The sequence below is a fragment of the Xenia sp. Carnegie-2017 genome, unplaced genomic scaffold (genome assembly GCF_021976095.1).
Source record: "Xenia sp. Carnegie-2017 unplaced genomic scaffold, XeniaSp_v1 HiC_scaffold_20, whole genome shotgun sequence".
In the NCBI taxonomy this organism is placed as follows: Eukaryota; Metazoa; Cnidaria; class Anthozoa; order Malacalcyonacea; family Xeniidae; genus Xenia; species Xenia sp. Carnegie-2017.
Genome location: NW_025813483.1, coordinates 2,743,464 through 2,762,287, shown reverse-complemented (window position 1 = coordinate 2,762,287; position 18,824 = coordinate 2,743,464). Strand labels below are relative to the sequence as shown.

The following is an 18,824-nucleotide window of genomic DNA, read 5'->3' as shown; positions in this document are numbered from 1 at the left end:
ACCTGCAAGATTTGTGTGGATAAACTCAAGAGGACCTCTCGCCTTTTTATCTTCCAGCTTACTTTTCGTCTGACACATTTTACCTTGTGTACAAACCTCACACTCAACTTCCCTCAAGTCTGTGATTTTCATCCCCTTAACCACCTTCTCTAGTTTCCTAACATCCTTGTAGTTGCAGTGACCTAGAACCTTGTGCCACTCGTAAAGAGAACATGCATTTTTATTCGAAGATGATATGCTATTTATATAGTAAAGTTTGCCTTTTTGTCTTATTCCAAACGTTGTGCCATCAGGGCACTGTACATGCTTATCGTGTTTATCCAATTTGACTTTTGCCGCCTTTTTTACGGCAGCATTTACTGAGAATATACTTTGATCGGAAGATGGGACATATAAGGCATTACTTAAAAAGACATCCTGCGCATTTCCATGCAAGTCAACTAATTTGACTTTAGCAGTACCTTTACCGACTACTATGTTGGCTTTACTGCCATCTGCTAGTTCAATAAAATGCGCTTTACTATCAAATTTACTATTAAAATCCATGAATTTTGACTTATCGTTAATAATGGGGCTTGTAGCTCCTTTGTCCACCAGTAGAGTTAAATTCGCTTGATCCTTATCCTTCACGTCTGTTTCAGCGTTCTCTTCTTCATCCTTTCACACGAATAAAAAGAAGTGTTTCCGTTCACTGTCACAGCGCTGCTCGTCTTTAGCTGACTTGGACGTTTCTTTCGTATTTCGGCAATCTTTCGTGTCATGGTTGGCAGACACTTTAAAACCATTGCAATGAGTAGTGCATCACTTATTATCTCCTCGGCTTCTCTTAAGGCTGTTGCCAATCGTTTCGCTTGCTATATATAATCTGTGACAGTCTCGTCGTCACTTTTATTCAGCGAAGTGAGTTCCGTGTAAAGAGTGATGATGCGAGGCTCATCTGACTTGATAGTGATGTCTGAGGATTTCTAAGGCTCTCCGTCTATTGACTTTTGCCTCCCGAATCACAAAAGGCAAAGAACTGTCGTCCAAGCATTGGACCAACTCTGCAAAAGCGTCAGTTAGTTTTGAAGCTGCTGGTTCTTCTCTCTCACTTGTCGATTCTATAAATACGTCGTACAGTTTTTGAAGACGCATATACCCCAAGAATTTTACTTCCCATAACTCGTATTTGCTTTCGCTTCCATCGAAAAGCAAACCTCTCCTGGGCCCATAATCTGTTGAGTTCGAGTTACTCGCCATATCTCTTTTTGTAATATACTCTATACCTTCAGTAACAACCACGAGTGAACTTAATGATCGAACTGATTTTTATTATTTTACAGAGCAGTATTTATAGTCTTTATTACAAATAACAAATATTATTATTGGTCGGAATAGTTCCTCTATTTAAGCTATATATGGTACATAAGGAAATTTAACTAACGTCAATAACTGTTCCTTGGCTGTTAGCCGTGTGGGAACGGATACATTGGTAAACCAAACTACGCACATACTATTTCCTTAACATGTTTCTGTAGTTTATGAGCAGGACAAAACAAAATGTAAGACAAATTTTTTGAGTTTTTTCTAGATTTTCCAAAACATATTAAGTGTTAGGCATGTTTTAAGAAACTTTAAATGCATGCAAAGAAACACAACAAATAAATTGTACATTTTATGGCATTTACATGAAATTTGCATGTCACTTACATACAGAATACTTTAAAGTGGTAATAACAGAATTTACCACAATATTTTACAGTGTGTAATTAATTTGTTTTTAAATGTTTGCCTGGACACAGTCTCAATCTGCATTCTACACAACTAGAATAAATTTTTTGTTTTTTTCTATAAAACATGACTTACATGACATGTCCTATATTTTACTTGATTTTTTTTATTGAAAGGAAGAATACTTGAATAATTTCTCATGGTTGTCTTTACAATTAATTCTAGAAGGCAATCAGATCTTTTAAGAAAAATAAGAATTTTTTTAAATGCAAAGGCTAAATTACAAAACACTCTGCTTCATATATATTTCTATTGTACAGCTGACTAAGTAGTCGTTGTATTCAAGTAGACTGCCTGCACAAACTTTGTGTGTCAGTTAGACAAATTGTTAAACACCTTCCTAAGTGATAATATAACTCAGTACCTCCATTTTCATTCCAACATGCAGTGGCGTCGCTAAGGTGGGGCCTGCGGAGGGGTCACGTGCCCCCCTTAAATTTGGTTGTGCCCCCAAGTGCCCCAATTTGAATTTTATATAAGAGTCTTTATATGAATCACTCGAAATTGAAAAAGAAGCACATGGCATTAACGTAGCCCTTACGAAATTCGCACAACTTTACTCTAAAGGGAAGAATTCTATTAGCTGTGTAGACTAGTTTGCGTTGCATTTACCCTTTCTGGGTTGTTAGCAGAGTGGTGAAGATTTTAATTTCTTAAAAATAAAAAAAAAACAATAATTCTAGAATAATTCAAGTCTCTAGTAGGCAAGGAAGAACAAGTAATATTGTGATGCATGTCATGAACGACATTACACCATATCATAGAACTTGTATGAGATCGTGGACAAGTATACTCGTAGACTCAAACTTGTAGACACAAAAATACAAATATAGCAATGACAAAGAGTAAGGCTCATGAAAATACTGCAATTCTGGGAGTATTATAATATGAAAACATTTCATTAAAATCAATAATCAATCTACGTAACGTTATAACACAAAGAATGTACAAATCCGCAAGGTTAAACTTGGAAGTTAAAAAATTAAAACTATTCATGTTGTGATAAATAATTCAAAAATTTCCTAGTGCAGAAGCAATTTTTAGGGCCATTTCGCTAGCGACGCACGTGGTACAAATATTGTGCTCCCCTTAATAGCAATATCCTGGCGACGCCACTACCAAAATTTAGCCAATTGTCTAAATGCAGGAAAACTAAAATGTTCAAATCCGTGTTTTCAGCTGCCATCCTCGATATTCATTTACACGTACAAGTAAAACTGTAACATTACGTAGCTATGTTTGATCTTCAACAATTTTAGTTGTCTATAAACTCTAATTAAAGAACCAATTTTTGTTGATATTAATAACTTTATGACCCTTAGATGCAGTCAAAAGAAGAAATTAATAACTCCTCTTTGCAGAAAGTACTTACAGATGTTGAAAAGAAACTTGTTGATTTATTTATCCAAGAGTGGAACACTCATTACAAAAAATCACACAGAGTATGGAATAATACAAACGTCAGTGGTCAGAAGTTGTTCAATATTGAAAAAACAAAAAAGAAACCACATGACAAACATATTCTGTCAAAATTTGAAGATGGTGACACCAGTAAGTGGGATTGTACAACATTATTTGCAGCAATTTTGTTTTCAAAATCAATTGGAACAAAACTTGACCCAAATCTAAGGCTGCTGTGGATAAACTTCGTGTTATAAGAAACAACTTCATCCATGAAAATAAAGGAAAAGTTTCTGATGACGAATTTCAAACAATGGTTTGTGATATTGAAAAGTCATTTAAAGATCTAGGATTTTCATTCACTGAAATTAATAAAATAAAATGTCAACGAAACACATTTAATTCTTTTCAAGTACTTCCTTGCAAACCAAATCACGATGTGGTTAAACGTACAGAGTTACTTAATCAAATCACAGCAGATCTCAATAACTTGCGCAGTACTAACAATAATGAACTAACATATTACTATATTTCTGGTAATCCTGGCAGTGGTAAATCTCAATTAGCTAGACAAATTTGTGAAGAAATGTATAACTCGTTTGACTGGGAAAAGAAACAACATTTGTGATGACACTCGAAGGAAAAGATATCGACTCTCTTTGAAAACTTATGCTGAACTTTGTCAACGATTAAGCAATGATAAAACTGTCATTGAAAATATTCTGAAAGAAGCAAAAGCAGCGAAGACAAAATTAAAGATTTTCAATTATTGCTGACACAACAACTGAAATCTTGGCAAACATGGTGGATTGTTGTAGATAACGTGGTTGAACTTCATAAAATTTATCCATTATTACCTCAAGTTGGTGATCATAGCTGGAAAAATGGTCAAATTATAGTAACTGTCCAAAATACAGATGCTATACCACCAGATGGAAATCTAAATAAACACATTTCAGTTAGTCATGGTATGAACAATGAAGAATGTCGACAACTTCTATCTGTCTTTTCTGATATTCATAATAAAGATGAAAAATTTTTAAAGGATTTATCAGACAAATTAGATCGTCAACCGTTGTTCCTGGCAAATGCTGCTTCCTACGTAGGTAGTGTAAAAAGTGTAAATCCGACATTCACGTGGGAGCAATATTTTGATAAGTTGAATGAAGGAGAGCGACAGAACATGGATGGCAATTTTCAAAAATAAACACATCTTACTTAGGAATGAAAACTGTTATGTTAGCAGTACAAAAAATGCTGAAGAATCCATCTTGTTGGAACATGTTTTAAACTTTTCTCAATAATATCTTTCGATCCCTTACCACAAGATGTTATAATACAATTTATTAAAAGCATTGATCCACAAAATCTGCAGAAGATGTCTGTCTTCAATTAAAGCATTGTTCTTTATTCCTTCAAACGGAAAACAACGACATCCGCCTGCACAGCGTTGTACACGAAGCCATCATAAATTATTCATCGCAGACCTTTGGCTGTAAACAAAACGAAAATAATTCTAAAAGTCTGCAGCTGATCTTGCCTGTCAAGTTGCTTGGGCACTAAATCATTTTGAAGACAGAGAAGATGAAATCAAAATAATTCCACATCTAATTAAATTCATAACAAATTCATCATTTCAACATTTCCTAAATAAGTTGATCGATGTAAAATCATCAAAACAAAACTTGATGAAAGAAATTGGAAATTTGCCAAATATTTTGTAGATGTTTTGAAAAGATTTTGCAACTATAAACTTGCAACTAAAGTACTTTATGAAATAACAGAAATTCAAACTAAAGTGTTAGGTGTTGATCATATTGATGTTTCATATTCGTACAACGAGCTGGGTTATTGCTTTGGAAGAATGGAGAATATGAAAATGCTAAAGATTTTCTGAACGAGCAATGAAAATTCAAACAAAACATTTGGACCTGACCATGTTAATATTGCGACAACGTACAACAATCTGGGTTTGGTTTACAATAATATGGGAGAGTACAAAAAGCAAAAGATTTTATGAACGAGCGATAGAAATTGAAACGAAAGCATTTGGACCTGACCATGTTAATATTGCGACAACGTACAACAATCTGGGTTGGTTTACAAAAATATGGGAGAGTACGAAAAGCAAAAGATTTTATGAACGAGCGATAGAAATTCAAACAAAACATTTGGACCTGACCATGTTAATATTGCGACAACGTACAACAATCTGGGTTTGGTTTACAGAATATGGGAGAGTACGAAAAGCAAAAGATTTTATGAACGAGCGATAGAAATTCAAACGAAAACATTTGGACCTGACCATGTTAATATTGCGACAACGTACAACAATCTGGGTTCGGTTTACAGAATATGGGAGAGTACGAAAAGCAAAAGATTTTTATGAACGAGCGATAGAAATTCAAACAAAACATTTGGACCTGACCATGTTAATATTGCGACAACGTACAACAATCTGGGTTTGGTTTACAGAGATATGGGAGAGTACGAAAAGCAAAAGATTTTATGAACGAGCGATAGAAATTCAAACAAAACATTTGGACCTGACCATGTTAATATTGCGACAACGTACAACAATCTGGGTTTGGTTTACAATAAAATGGGAGAGTACGAAAAGCAAAAGATTTTATGAACGAGCGATAGAAATTCAAACGAAAGCATTTGGACCTGACCATGTTAATATTGCGACAACGTACAACAATCTGGGTTTGGTTTACAAATGGGAGAGTACGAAAAGCAAAAGATTTTATGAACGAGCGATAGAAATTGAAACGAAAACATTTGGACCTGACCATGTTAATATTGCGACAACGTACAACAATCTGGGTTTGGTTTACAATAATATGGGAGAGTACGAAAAGCAAAAGATTTTATGAACGAGCGATAGAAATTAAACGAAAACATTTGGACCTGACCATGTTAATATTGCGACAACGTACAACAATCTGGGTTTGGTTTACAAAAATGGGAGAGTACGAAAAGCAAAAGATTTTTATGAACGAGCGATAGAAATTCAAACAAAACATTTGGACCTGACCATGTTAATATTGCGACAACGTACAACAATCTGGGTTTGGTTTACAATAAAATGGGAGAGTACGAAATAGCAAAAGATTTTTATGAACGAGCGATAGAAATTCAAGTAAAAACATTTGGACCTGACCATGTTAATATTGCGACAACGTACAACAATCTGGGTTTGGTTTACAAGGAAATGGGAGAGTACGAAAAAGCAAAAGATTTTTATGAGCGAGCGAAAGAAATTAAAACAAAAGCATTTGGATCTGAACATGTACTGCAATAATATACAACAATCTTCATTTGGTTATGAACAAACTATAGATATTGAAACTGAAGCATTTGCACTTCTATTTATCTTTTATTTTCTAGAAGATAAAATACTCCTGTCTTTGAGAAAACGTACAAGGAGATAGAAGAAGAGGAAATGAATTTGTAGCTCATTTTCAATGAAGAAGAAAATCAATTTCTCTTTTCATTTTAGGTATGTCTTCTTTATACTAAAGCTGATTAGAAACAGTTGTATTGTAGATTTCTTTTAACAAAGGTTCAAATAACAACAGTTGTATATTTATAAAATGTAGAAATATATTATTGACAATATTCAAACATTTGTATTTTCAAGTTTTCAACTGTCATTTATTTACTGGAACAGTTTTTATTTAGAAACTTGTATGGAACTATCAAAGTATATTTATGAATTTAGTTTGCAATATCTAGCTATTCAGAAGTTGTGAAGTTCCTTAAAATGAATGTTGTTGGGTCATTTTCTTGTATAATGAGAGTAAATACTGATCTTACAGCAACCATGATCATGTAACATCCCTTTTTGAAATGCTGAAAAGCCCACAAGATTTGCTTTGCTATATAAGTATGAATACAGTCTTTTCTATATTTATTTCTATTCATTCCTATAATTTACAAAATATACTTTCTATTTATGAGAATTGTAGTTGTTTGAAATGGACATACAGTTATTGTTATTTGATTCAATCATACTTGATTTGGGGACTAACACCTTAATTGTCGTGACATTGTTTGTTTTTTTTTACTTTGGAGGAAATATTTATTTAATGATTGATTGAATAATACTTTATTATAGTTCAAACTATAAAGGCAATGTAAAGTAAAAGTTATAAATAACCTGAAGAAGAAAAAGCAGGATATCATTGCCATAGCATTGACAGAAGTGAAAATGACACATTTAAGTGTCCGACTACCAGATTTACTAATATATAAAAATCCCAGCAGCAGGATACTTGTTAATTGGGGGCACAAATTCATATATGCATGTCTTAATTTGTTGAAAACAATGGATTTCAAGGAACTTAATGTGGCAGAACTTGAATATATGAATATGTGCCTCCTACCCAAAATAAAGAGTCTGCTATGTCATTTATTCCCAGGGCATCTTGAAGAGCTCTGGCATTGTGTGTAACAGTTAGTATTTCATTTTGCAAGGAACTTCTTATTTTTTTTCCAAAACATTATTTGAACATTAGAGAAATTGTGTACAAACTATAAAAAGTTTATATTAGGAATATATTTCTAGGGCAACACCCTCCTTTAAAGTATGTATCCATGTTCAGGAGTGAATGACATGACCAGACATTTTTGGCTAATGTCTTTACAACTGATAAGAACAGTAAATGAGTCATTTCTACTGGTGTCTTTACTACTGATATGGACAGTAATGAGTCATTTTCATTGCTATGACATTCATGTCTTGCTTTTGCTATAGTTTATACTTTACATTGCTTTGAAACTGATTCTCCCAGCGACATAAATGATTTCGTAGTCTTGATGTGAGTATGGACCGCCCCAATAATAACATTTTCGCGTCGATTCAGATTGGATGGTGGCCAACATGTCGTTATTTTTGTCCTTTGACTCGATATCCCGTGCTTGATAAGTGCTTTGCTCATCTCTACGGCCGTCCAGCAAAATATCCCTGAGTTTATACTCGGGATCTCTTGTGCTTTCTTTCGTATCCACGAAGAAAATCCCGCCATGATTATCTGTTGTTCCACCTCAAAGTCAACATCATCAAAAGCACATGTTTGAGCTAATTTCCTCAATCGTGTATGAAATTGGTCTAACGTTTCTGATTGTTCTTGTTTGGCTTCGCGAAATTTGTACACTTCATATCGCCGATTTTTTGAGGCTCAAAATATTCCGTTAATTCGGTTATAGCAAGTTCATATTCGCTGTCGTCGCCTGTATCGTTGAGCTGTCGAAATATTTCACGAATGCATGAACCATCTTGACAGAGAAGTAATGCTCGTTGTTGCTTTTTATCTTTAATTCCACTCGAGATAATAAACATTTCAAAATCGGCAAGCCATGTGCTCCATCGAGTTGCCAAGCTTACACCAAGTATTTAATTAACAAAAACCTTTTTTAAACACCTTTATTATCCAGCGTACGTATGTTGGGCGGCTATTACCCACGTATATATAACATCAATTTTCACCATATACTACATTGTATAACTACCAAAAAGTTAGAAATGACAGTTCAAAAAGTATTTATTCAACAAAAACCTTTTTTAAAACATCTTTATCATCCAGCGTACCTACGTTGGGTGGCTATAGACCCATTGCATGAGTAGTATACAGAGCGTCGTTTCTGGCTCAACTCAACTTGAGAAAGCGTCGTTTCTGGCCCACCTCACAACTTGGGACCTATTATACACAAATCTAAGTGCCCCAATCTTAGTTCGCATACGTATGCTAGCAGAATTACAGCGAAGGTCAAAGCCTGGACAACGCCAGGAGCCAAAGACGGCCCGACCACCCCCCGCGCCCGCGCGGCCGGCCGTCGGGGTCTATTATTTAGAAGTAGCGTATAGTAGGGTAAGATGAATAGTGAATCCAAAAGAGTACGTATGAAAAGACAAGAGCCAAAAGAAAGAAGAGAAAGAGAGAAAAAATTGAATAATATAATAATAAGACAAAGAGAAGAACATCTTAAATTACAAACCAGGCTGCTAATACAGACAGGTACGATACAATTAGAAGAAGAATATTTATATAGTATATAGAATCGAGATGGACACTGTTAGAGAGATTCTGCTACTATATAAACAGGGTGTTATAAGTGGAAGAGCTCAAAACTCATTTCTTGAAGCTTTTCAACCACTAGCATCTACATCAAGAAAGCGTACTAAGTCAGCTCCATCTGAACCTCCTTCGGCACCATGTAAGCGCAGACCTATTAAGCCTAATGACGTAATAGAAATTAGACCGCCTGTTATAACAAATTCCGTAGGTTGGGAAGCTGCGTATGGAAATATGAGCGACCCAGCGTTAATACGCTATAACGCACTTCAGTTTCTAAGTGTAATTCCTCCAAAAACTGAAACTCCGACGCCTCCGGCGGCCGGTTCACCCCCTTTGCCAAACGTGAAGTGTTCTTATTCAGTTTTAGATAATGAAGGAAAGCCTTCGGACTCGTCTAGCGCTTCGTGTAGCAAATCTTCATCAAACAACCGTTGAAGATTCGGGTATTATACTTTCTATAGTGAGTGTGATAATTACTTTAGCAGTTCCCATCTGTTAAACAACTAATGTTGCATCAGCAGGTAAGACTACATCTATAAAATCGCTATAGCTACATTCAGAGTTGATATCACCAATACGATGTGTTTTTGTTTTACTTAAGACAAGTAATTTGAAGTTTGAAGTACTCGTAGCGCTCCTGCACTTGTAAAACATTTTCCACTTAATGATATTTGGTAGAATCCAGCGGTTTCGATGGTGATTGTAGAAGAATCTTCTTCACCTTTTTCACACATCGCGACATTGGTCCAATCTGAACCTCTTTTTCCAGTGACTGAAGTACCAACTTGAGTGTACACATCTACTGGAATTTCTAGTCGCTTTTTATGTTTTTCACGTCTTCTATGATGTTTTACACTACGGGCGTGGTGTTTTTTGGCCTGACGTAGCAAAGCTTCGAGAGCCTCGCGCGTAGGTTTATCTACGTCTGAATAGTTCCAAGAAGATATGACTATTTTTTCAGCATTAGAATTATATTCTAGTTGGAATTTTTCAAAATTTTTCTCTCTATTTCGTCGTAAGTATACTTCTACTGCTCGGCGAAAGAGATCGTTTGTTGATTCAAATTTATGAACCGAAGTTTCAGCTGCGATATCGAAAAGTTATTACCGAAAAATTAGAAATAAATACGTGCGTTAAAATTTCTGCTCATATATTATACAAAGCTATTGCTTAATGTTATCAATACAACTATAATGTCTGAAGCATTATTAGAAGACGAAATTAGCATTGAGTTAGACTCAACAAGAGCCATTGCGGCGAACGGTAGACAAGAGAATAACTTTCAAATTGTCTTTAATCCAGCCATATCTTTAGATATTAACAAAACATATCAATTGGCTCTTACTGAAGCTAGTTTGTGGAATTCGTGGGAAAATGTCACTACAAAAAACAACAAATTGAGTTTGAGATTAAAAATGGAAACTATGGTGATACTGATGGTGCACAGAGAGGAGAGCTTAAACAGACTCCAATTCAACGACAAAAAATCACAATACCCCCAGGCGCTTACAACATTCCCGATATCAATCAAGCTATTGAAAATGCTATGGAAGCATTGGGGGTAAAGTTCGCACATGAAGATGAAACCGCAAGACGTGATCCACCCTTTGTGCTCTCAGTAAATATTCCCACATCTAAATCTGAGATTACTGTTAAAGGTGACCTTGTAGTTTGCTTTGACGCAAATAACAGCTTAGGTCTATTTTGGAGTTTTCTGTGGATGGAGGCGATATTACTAGAGGAAAGACTTTAAGTCAGAATTCAATTAACATTACAGATGTACAGAAGATCCATATTCACTGTTCGCTTGTTAATTCAAGTAGGATAAACGGAAATTCTAGTGATGTTATTAAATCATTTACTCCAAACCGAGGTCCAGAACGTTTGTTGGAAATAAGACCCAGTCCACCGACCTATTTACCAGTAATAGAAACTAGCCTTATTACTCGAGTGCAAATGAACATCACTGATCAGTCAGGAAATGAGATTGATTTAAATGGTGAGCAAGTAACTTACACTTTAAACACCCGTCCGAAAATGTGATTATACACGCTCATAAGCGGATTCCGATTCAAAGCTGTTGTTATGACAACAGCTTATTATCTGTCTCTAATATACTTAATAATGATAATTCAAGCAAGTAGATGTGGTATAGTTCGTCGGAAATTCGTCGGGGGTCATTGTTGGAAACCTCGTGAGCCTTGCTGGTAAGGCAAAGGGTGCGCTTTCAGTGCGGGGAAGTCCGCAGCTGCAGCCTTAGGATCTCGCGTAGGTAAGTTTGCTCCTAAAATCAAGAATGTGGCGTGGCGGCTGGTAAAAAAGGCAATGTGACACAGCTACAGCAGCCAAAGAGGCTGGTATTTATCTTCCTGGGTCAAGAAATATAGAAGGCGGTAGCTTTATTCGAAATCTTATTGGAAAACTCATACCTACGGTCACTAAACTCATACGAAAAGTCTTACCGTCTCTAGGCCTAGCAGCTATATCAGGTGCTATCACCGGCAGCACGCAAAAAGCAGATGCTGGTAGTGGTGTAGTTAGGAAAGGTGGTGCAGCTGCTAAAGGTGGTGGACGTAATAACTACACAGTTCACGGCGTTACACTTTCAACGGCTCAGAAAAATAACCTGGCAAAGGCAGTCAGAGAAGGAACCGGAGTGACTATACGACTTACCAAAAAAGCACTTGACGGCCCTGACTGGCTTATGCTTACTAAGACGCAAATTAAGCTCATAATGGGTGCAAAACCCACAGGATCTGGGTTGGATCTAAAATTGTCTAAGAGTCGGATTACAGCCATGGTTTCATTTTATAAAGTACTAGCAATTTTTTCTCGCAATAGTCACCATCTTCTGTAATAAAAATAATCACTATGTGTACTTTACCTTGACAAAATACTAATGTCACTTAAGTCAGGTTCCTTCTTAGGTATATTTTTATTTATAAACTAAGATAAACACCAGCAAAATCATACCTGTAAATATGAGCTGGGTAATGAACCAAGTAATGCATCTTGGGTATAACTGAAAGCCCAGGATAAAGCTGGGTGAATTTCCACAAAAATTCCTTCAGGTATCCTTCCAGGATAGCAAGTTCATCAGTGTTTGTGATTGGTGAAAAAACAATTTCAACAATTTTAAGGAGCAACAGAAAATGCATCCACTTTTCTTTATCCTGAGGAATGGCACTGTCGAGAGCTAAAGGAAGGAATTTTCCAAGGCACCACATTTGTCTTGCTATAAAAAGAAAAACCAATCACTTAAATCAAGGGTGATGGTATCAATGCTTGTGACAATCACTACACCCTACCTTTTTGCTTTAAACTATTGTTTTCACTCTTCAAAGTTGTCCGGGTGATTGGTGATGGCTTGTTTTTATCATTAAAATATCCATAATCAAAAGAGTTAATTCTTTCATTAAGTTGCTCCACTGTTAAAAATTTTTCTTTAAATATGAAGTCCTTCAGCAATTCTTTACATACATACTGAAGTACTCCTTCTAGTATATCATGCATTGCATCACCTGGCATGCCATCTGCTACATGAAAATACCTAGAGTTGCGAAGAATTGATCTCCTGCAAAGCCCATATGCTTTACTCAGTTCTGGGTTTTCTTTAATCAGTTCGCATTGGCGGTCATGACCAGCACGAGTTCGAAGTGTAAAATGTTTTTCTAAAAACTGAAAGACTTACTTTAAAGTGTATGTTCCTGGTCTGCTAAAAACCATAATAAAACATTTGATCTATGTTGAAACAGGTTAATAATGTATTATCATAAACATACATACCTTCTGCTTTATTTATTCAGTGGTATTCAAGGGTCATTCATGAAAGGCTCCAAGAGAATGCCAATGCCATATTTTTTGATAATTGGAACTGTTGCCATAAGGAGTAGGTGAATGTTATCACACTGCAGGGTGCGAATTAGTTTAGAAAAAACGATGTGCAAATTTTTTCGACAAAAATTTTTCTCCAGAGGCATAATCAAATGATATTACATTAATTATTATACTGCACTATTTACTAAATTAACATTTTTAGAACGTAATATTTTTTTAACATTTTATCAACGTATACATTTTTACAAGTTATCATGTTATAGTACACGACTAGTTACTTTCTGACGAGTCTTGGTCCGAAAAATAAGCATGTTTGCTGCAGCTTGATGCCTCTAACGTATCGACTTTCTTCTTTCGCTTCTCTGGGTAAGCATGGCCTCCATATCCAATCCTTCGTTTCTTTTGTTCATACCACTGCTCTATTGCGGGAGCGGACCACTGATGGACCCTCCTCACTAATTCGCTGACTGTCCAATCTTCCTCTTGACATTCTGTTACGTAGGTGTGGCTTTATTTTGGCCATTGTTGAGAACATTCGCTCAACCACAGCATTAGACATGGGCGTAATTAATAACAGTTCCACAATGTTAAGAACGTTTAAAAACTTTTCTTTACTAACTGGTGAAGAGAGAATGGCAGCCCAAACATCTAAGTATGGTATAGCTCTGCCATACGTCTCTGAAATCAACAACTTAAGCCCACTCCATTCTTCTGTCAGCATCGTATCGTTCGACACATCCCATACGTTATGCTTCAAAAGCTGAATGAAGTGGTCGACAAGTAGCGTAACCGATTCGTCTCCATAGCTCACCAAATTAACTTCCTCACCTGGCCAAGACTGGGTGTCTATAATTGGACAAAGGTGTTTGTAAACTGGTGTCTCTTGAAGATCACTAAAGCGATTGCCCAAACAGAGGATAATCGCATCTATCCACTCTTGTCGTTGTCCCGCAGCTCCATTTAGTGCACGGGGATAATTTGTGAGCACAACACCTTGATACGAAATCTGGTTCTTGTCGTCACCAGTAGGTTTGCAATCCTTCCTAAATTTATCGGAAGTAGCTTTGCCAAATGTACTACCTTGAAGCTTGACCATAGTCCAGTCAAATTCCTTGATTCTCCTTAAAGCTTTAACTGGATCATTGTCGTCAGTTATCACTGTAGTCCAAGAGACAAAACACGCAAAGGACCAATAATGTCCACAAAGATAGAAGCATACATTGGGAAACGAGCGTCTTTCCATTTAGCTAGGAATCCATTTATCTTCTGCTTTTGTGCATCAGGTGAAGTAGTTGCGGCCTACATAAGAAACAAAAAGTAACATATTACATGACATTAAATAATTTAATAAAAATGCTTATTACTGTTATTACAGGCTAACTTTATTCTAGAAAATTTAAGGAGGCGATGCAAATTTGATGGAAAATAGCAAAAGTTGGAAAATTAGCCATTTTTACCTGTTCAAGATGCTGCATATACATGCCGTAGTTCTCCAGGAAAACCTTCGTGGCGCGCACTTTGTGATCTATCCACCTTGTCCCACTTGCTTTGATGAGCTTATAGACAGTTTCTCCATACACTTCAGCTAGTTTTTTCAGCTCTCTCAGTTTCTTCGGTGACTTCTGGTACAGAGAAAACAGTTGACGCATTATTTCATCTACTTGTGCAAAAAACGTAGCCTTGAATGCGTCGGCAGCAGCAAATTCTAGACGGTGATTGAAGCAGTGGACGACAGTGAGCCAAGGAGCGACTTCTTTTAGACGAGCTTCTAAACCAGTATTTCTCCCCATATTAAAACTTGCCCCATCTAGACAAGTTGCAGCTAGTTTCGATTCAAAGTTTGTAATGCCAAAACGGGCAAAAGCTTCGTTCATAGCTTCCTTCAGCCCTGAAGCATCTTCGTTTTCAACTGTTTCAACCGTCATCAATTAGCAAGTACTATGACCGTTCTTATTCACATATAATACGTAAAATAATTATTGTGATTTTACACTGGTATCGGTGCTGCCATCGCACAAAACTGAAAAATATCTTTAAATACCTTTAAATCTTCATCAAGATTTCCTTTTATGACCTCAGAAATGTGATCTGACAACTCAGCGGCTGATCGGTCTGTTCGATACGATTAACCTAGATCAACGCCTCCCTTCTCCAGGACCTTGCAAATGGGGATATACTTTTTGAAAGGCAACTCAGAATTCATATGATTCACCACTGCGTTTTTCTTTACAACAGCTGATCCTGTTATGAATGTGCGAGAGAAATTTTTTGCGCTTGTTATTCTGTCCTCTTTGTTTCCACAAACTTTACAGCGCAGTGAATTCACCACTTGGCCATCATTCTCGTATTCAAGCCAGTCGGCATTTAATGTTTCTATCCATTTTTCTACTGTGTTAATTTTGCTAGTACAACCTTTCGACGAAGAAGCCATCATGGCAAGAAAAACAAAAGCGACAAGAGAAAAATGCACCGCATATAGCTACTTTTGTCTTCTGATTATCTAATACGTTTTATTGATGCTTACTTATAACAAAAAATATTTTTGTCATATTACAAACTATGCGTAAAAGCAAAAAATACGGTTAATCAAGGTTGCCAGTTTGGTTTCGCTCCCAAAAATCTTTTTGGCTTATTTTTCAAATTTGAAAATTTTAAAGGTTTTTTTTGGAATCAGAAGGAAAATGTCTCCTGATTTTATCGAAAACACTCAAAATAGCTATGATGCCAAAAAAAGTAATGATGCACAAACTACAAAACAGCGCAATGCAAAAATTAATATTTATAAATGAATTACATCCGTATATGGTCAGAAGAACCATGTATGTCAACCAGTATGTCGACTGTTGACAGACTTTCCAGTCTCAAAGTGACGACGTTTTTCAATTTGATGACATTGTGTCAACATGGCCAATTACATGGCTTAAGATTTTAAAAACTTTTTTTTTCAATATATGTTATAGTAATTAATGAAAAACTTTTTTTGCACATCGTTTGAAAAAGTGATGTGCAATTATTTTCATTTTAGCCAAAACGATGTGCAAATTGCACATTGCACACCGTTAATTCGCACCCTGTCACACTGGGATCGATATCGAGGATCAATATTTCCAGTTGTGTAGTAAACAACTCCTGTCATACAGAAATAATGGCATATGATGTAATAAGAGCTTCTTATAGTCTTTCATTGCTCATACACTTTTTTACATTTGAGTGACTGATTTAGTCACTATGATGTCATTAAACTATTACCTAACTTATGCTTTCCAGTTTTACTACCAAGGGCATTTGCAATTTCCAACTCATCATAGTAAAGCATGATTTGTAAAGCAGTTGAGTCCTTGGGAAACAGAGGATGGGTTTTGAAATACTGGCCATCGCAAACATCCTCAATCACATCATCATGTTTATGTTGCCGAAGATGACCATGGTTTAGCTGAAATTGAAATCGAAGAATGAAAATATTAAAATTAATAATAAATTAAATTTATTATTAACCAGCAATGGAAATGTCTGGTGGTAGGATGGGTGCCTTCCTACCATCAGACATTTCAAATTAAAATCAGGCTATTTTCATATTTTCATGAAATAATTGAAGTACATTTTTGGAAATGTGCTCTAATAAATGCATGTCATCATTGTTTTTGCTTTCATGGAAACTAACACAGTAAAACACACATAAAGTTCCTTTTATGGTTATACATAGAACATGTATTAATATTTTGCAACCCTGTTATTGATATGGGTACTTGCAAAGATGTAGTTGTCATAGTTTGATAAACTTGCCAACATAAAAAAAAACACAACCATGCTATTAACAATCTGACCTGTTCAAGTACTCCTTTTACATTGAGCATATTTTACAAGGATTTAAGCAGTGGTATGTACATGATTTCGTCATCTTTAATAACTTCTTTGTACACAGTCCTTGAATGTCTTTTCACAACTCTGTGTCCAAGTTTAATTCGTCTGGGTTGCTACAATTAAAATAATGATTATGCATTATGCCATAACAAGCACTAAAGAGCAGCTGGCTCAAATATGTTAAAAATCTCAAAAAACTTTCTCCAAAAACTCTAAACATTCTAAAAAAAGCCAAAAAACATAGAAATAAAACTTACAACTAAGCCAAAATGCTCCTCAAAATAAGCATTCTGTTTATACTTTGTAGAAATATGTTTGAATGGATTTGAGATAGCATGTCCTTTATCAAATAATTCATCAAGACCTGGCACATCATTATAATTTAATCCAGCTTTCTCTAAGCAATTTTGCAAAGCGTGTTTAATTGCTTTGACTTTTCCTTGGACAAGTTCAGTGGAATCTTCTACAATGTTATCCACACATTTTTGTGTGAGCAGATTGATTTCTTTTGTTTTTAGAAGAAATTGAGCCTTTTTGTGTTCCATTGCTTGAACAGAGTCATCAAGTTCATTTTCCCTGTTGAACTCATCAATTAAAAGTTCAAGGCCATCCTCATCAGGACAAAAATTGTTGTGAATGCTACTCGCTGATTCAACGCAACATAGATGACGTGAGTTTAAGTCAACATTGGCGTGCTTTCTTCTAAGATGACTTTTGTAAGAGTTAACCTAAACAACAAATCCGTGAACGCACTGAATAAGTAAATATTTTTAACAAATAACAAACAAATCAGTGTCGTATCAAGAATCAAAAGCTTACCTTAGCGAAGGTTGAATTACATTCCGGCACTTCGCAGATAATATGCAATCTGGCATCGTGTTCATAAACAGCGACCAAATGATGCAACATTCCAGCGACAGACGTTGAAAAAAACGTTGCACATACCTGACAACACAATCGTGGCATAATTAATTGAATTTTTACGAATATTCTTGCGTCACTAGTCAAGTGACAACTCCGTTACCGTTTGTTAGAGCAATGAATGAGTAAAATCAGATCAATATTAAGTGTCATTAAGTGCATTTCTTTGTCCAATTAGTTGAGAACTTGCGGTGATTGGTCGATTTGGCCACATGACATCCCATTACGCAAAGCGGCACGTGCCTGACTGCCTGTTGCCGATGTATGTAGTCGCGTGGCGTGTTTCTAAACTTCTTGTGCTTTGTGAAGTGCATTTAAGCGTTTAAACTCTTGTATTTGTAATAAACTTTTGTAACTCAACAAAAGCAGTTGGTTGAAATGTTTAATATTGGCTCGCAAGTCTTGAGCAAGATCAATGTGTTTATGAAAATTACCTTTGCTCATCGGCGTAGAGACATTTTGGTGAACAATACCTTTGCTCATTGGCATAGAGACATTTTGGTGAACAATACCTTTGCTCATTGGCGTAGAGACATTTTGGTGAACACTACCTTTGCTCATTGGCGTAGAGACATTTTGGTGAACAATACCTTTGCTCATTGTCGTAGAGACATTTTGGTGAACAATACCTTTGCTCATTGGCATAGAGACATTTTGGTGAACAATACATTTGCTCATTGTCGTAGAGACATTTTGGTGAACAATACATTTGCTCATTGGCGTAGAGACATTTTGGTGAACAATACCTTTGCTCATTGGCATAGAGACATTTTGGTGAACAATACCTTTGCTCATTGGCATAGAGACATTTTGGTGAACAATACCTTTGCTCATTGGCATAGAGACATTTTGGTGAACAATACATTTGCTCATTGGCATAGAGACATTTTGGTGAACAACCTTTGCTCATTGGCATAGAGACATTTTGGTGAACAATACATTTGCTCATTG

The 18,824-nt window shown here is 35.9% G+C and overlaps 3 protein-coding genes across 8 annotated transcripts in view; 1 reads left to right on the top strand and 2 right to left on the bottom strand.

The window, feature by feature from the left end:
- LOC124442435 overlaps window positions 1–18,824 on the top strand; it is a gene marked incomplete at its 3' end in the record, with an annotated part of 84,335 nt that overhangs the window by 37,912 nt on the left and 27,599 nt on the right. The window lies entirely within an intron of this gene.
- On the bottom strand, window positions 10,340–13,186 carry LOC124442438. 5 transcript variants are annotated; one of them, XM_046992938.1, is made up of 4 exons: window positions 13,041–13,186; window positions 12,563–12,969; window positions 12,228–12,489; window positions 10,340–10,634 (listed from the first exon to the last, which is right to left on the bottom strand). In XM_046992938.1, exons 2-4 carry the CDS (start codon window positions 12,780–12,782, stop codon window positions 10,565–10,567), a joined length of 552 nt encoding a protein of 183 aa, XP_046848894.1. In that variant the 5' UTR covers window positions 12,783–12,969; window positions 13,041–13,186; the 3' UTR covers window positions 10,340–10,564. The 5 variants fall into 5 exon arrangements, with proteins under 5 accessions (XP_046848894.1, XP_046848893.1, XP_046848896.1 ...); XM_046992937.1 differs by having other exon boundaries at window positions 12,563–12,932; XM_046992940.1 differs by lacking the exon at window positions 13,041–13,186 and having other exon boundaries at window positions 12,776–13,033.
- On the bottom strand, window positions 16,093–18,073 carry LOC124442436. Of its 2 annotated transcripts, XR_006947246.1 has the most exons (5): window positions 17,772–18,073; window positions 17,210–17,680; window positions 16,916–17,065; window positions 16,341–16,524; window positions 16,093–16,220 (listed from the first exon to the last, which is right to left on the bottom strand). XR_006947246.1 is itself a non-coding variant. In XM_046992933.1 (4 exons), exons 1-3 carry the CDS (start codon window positions 17,916–17,918, stop codon window positions 16,949–16,951), a joined length of 735 nt encoding a protein of 244 aa, XP_046848889.1. In that variant the 5' UTR covers window positions 17,919–18,073; the 3' UTR covers window positions 16,235–16,524; window positions 16,916–16,948. The 2 variants fall into 2 exon arrangements, 1 of the variants encoding a protein (XP_046848889.1); XM_046992933.1 differs by lacking the exon at window positions 16,093–16,220 and having other exon boundaries at window positions 16,235–16,524.

Bases quoted from the DNA above. Each gene is read 5' to 3' on its own strand.
- LOC124442436 (XM_046992933.1), bottom strand. From the start codon at position 17,918: ATGCCACGATTGTGTTGTCAGGTATGTGCAACGTTTTTTTCAACGTCT. The intron at 17,681-17,771 runs GTAAGCTTTTGA...TTTGTTGTTTAG, and splicing joins GTAATTCAACCTTCGCTAAG to GTTAACTCTTACAAAAGTCA. The intron at 17,066-17,209 runs GTAAGTTTTATT...TTTTAATTGTAG, and splicing joins AGGAGCATTTTGGCTTAGTT to CAACCCAGACGAATTAAACT.
- LOC124442438 (XM_046992938.1), bottom strand. From the start codon at position 12,782: ATGCCAGGTGATGCAATGCATGATATACTAGAAGGAGTACTTCAGTAT. The intron at 12,490-12,562 runs GTAGGGTGTAGT...TTCTTTTTATAG, and splicing joins CAATAGTTTAAAGCAAAAAG to CAAGACAAATGTGGTGCCTT. The intron at 10,635-12,227 runs GTATGATTTTGC...TGTTTTTTGTAG, and splicing joins TACCCAGCTCATATTTACAG to TGACATTTTCCCACGAATTC.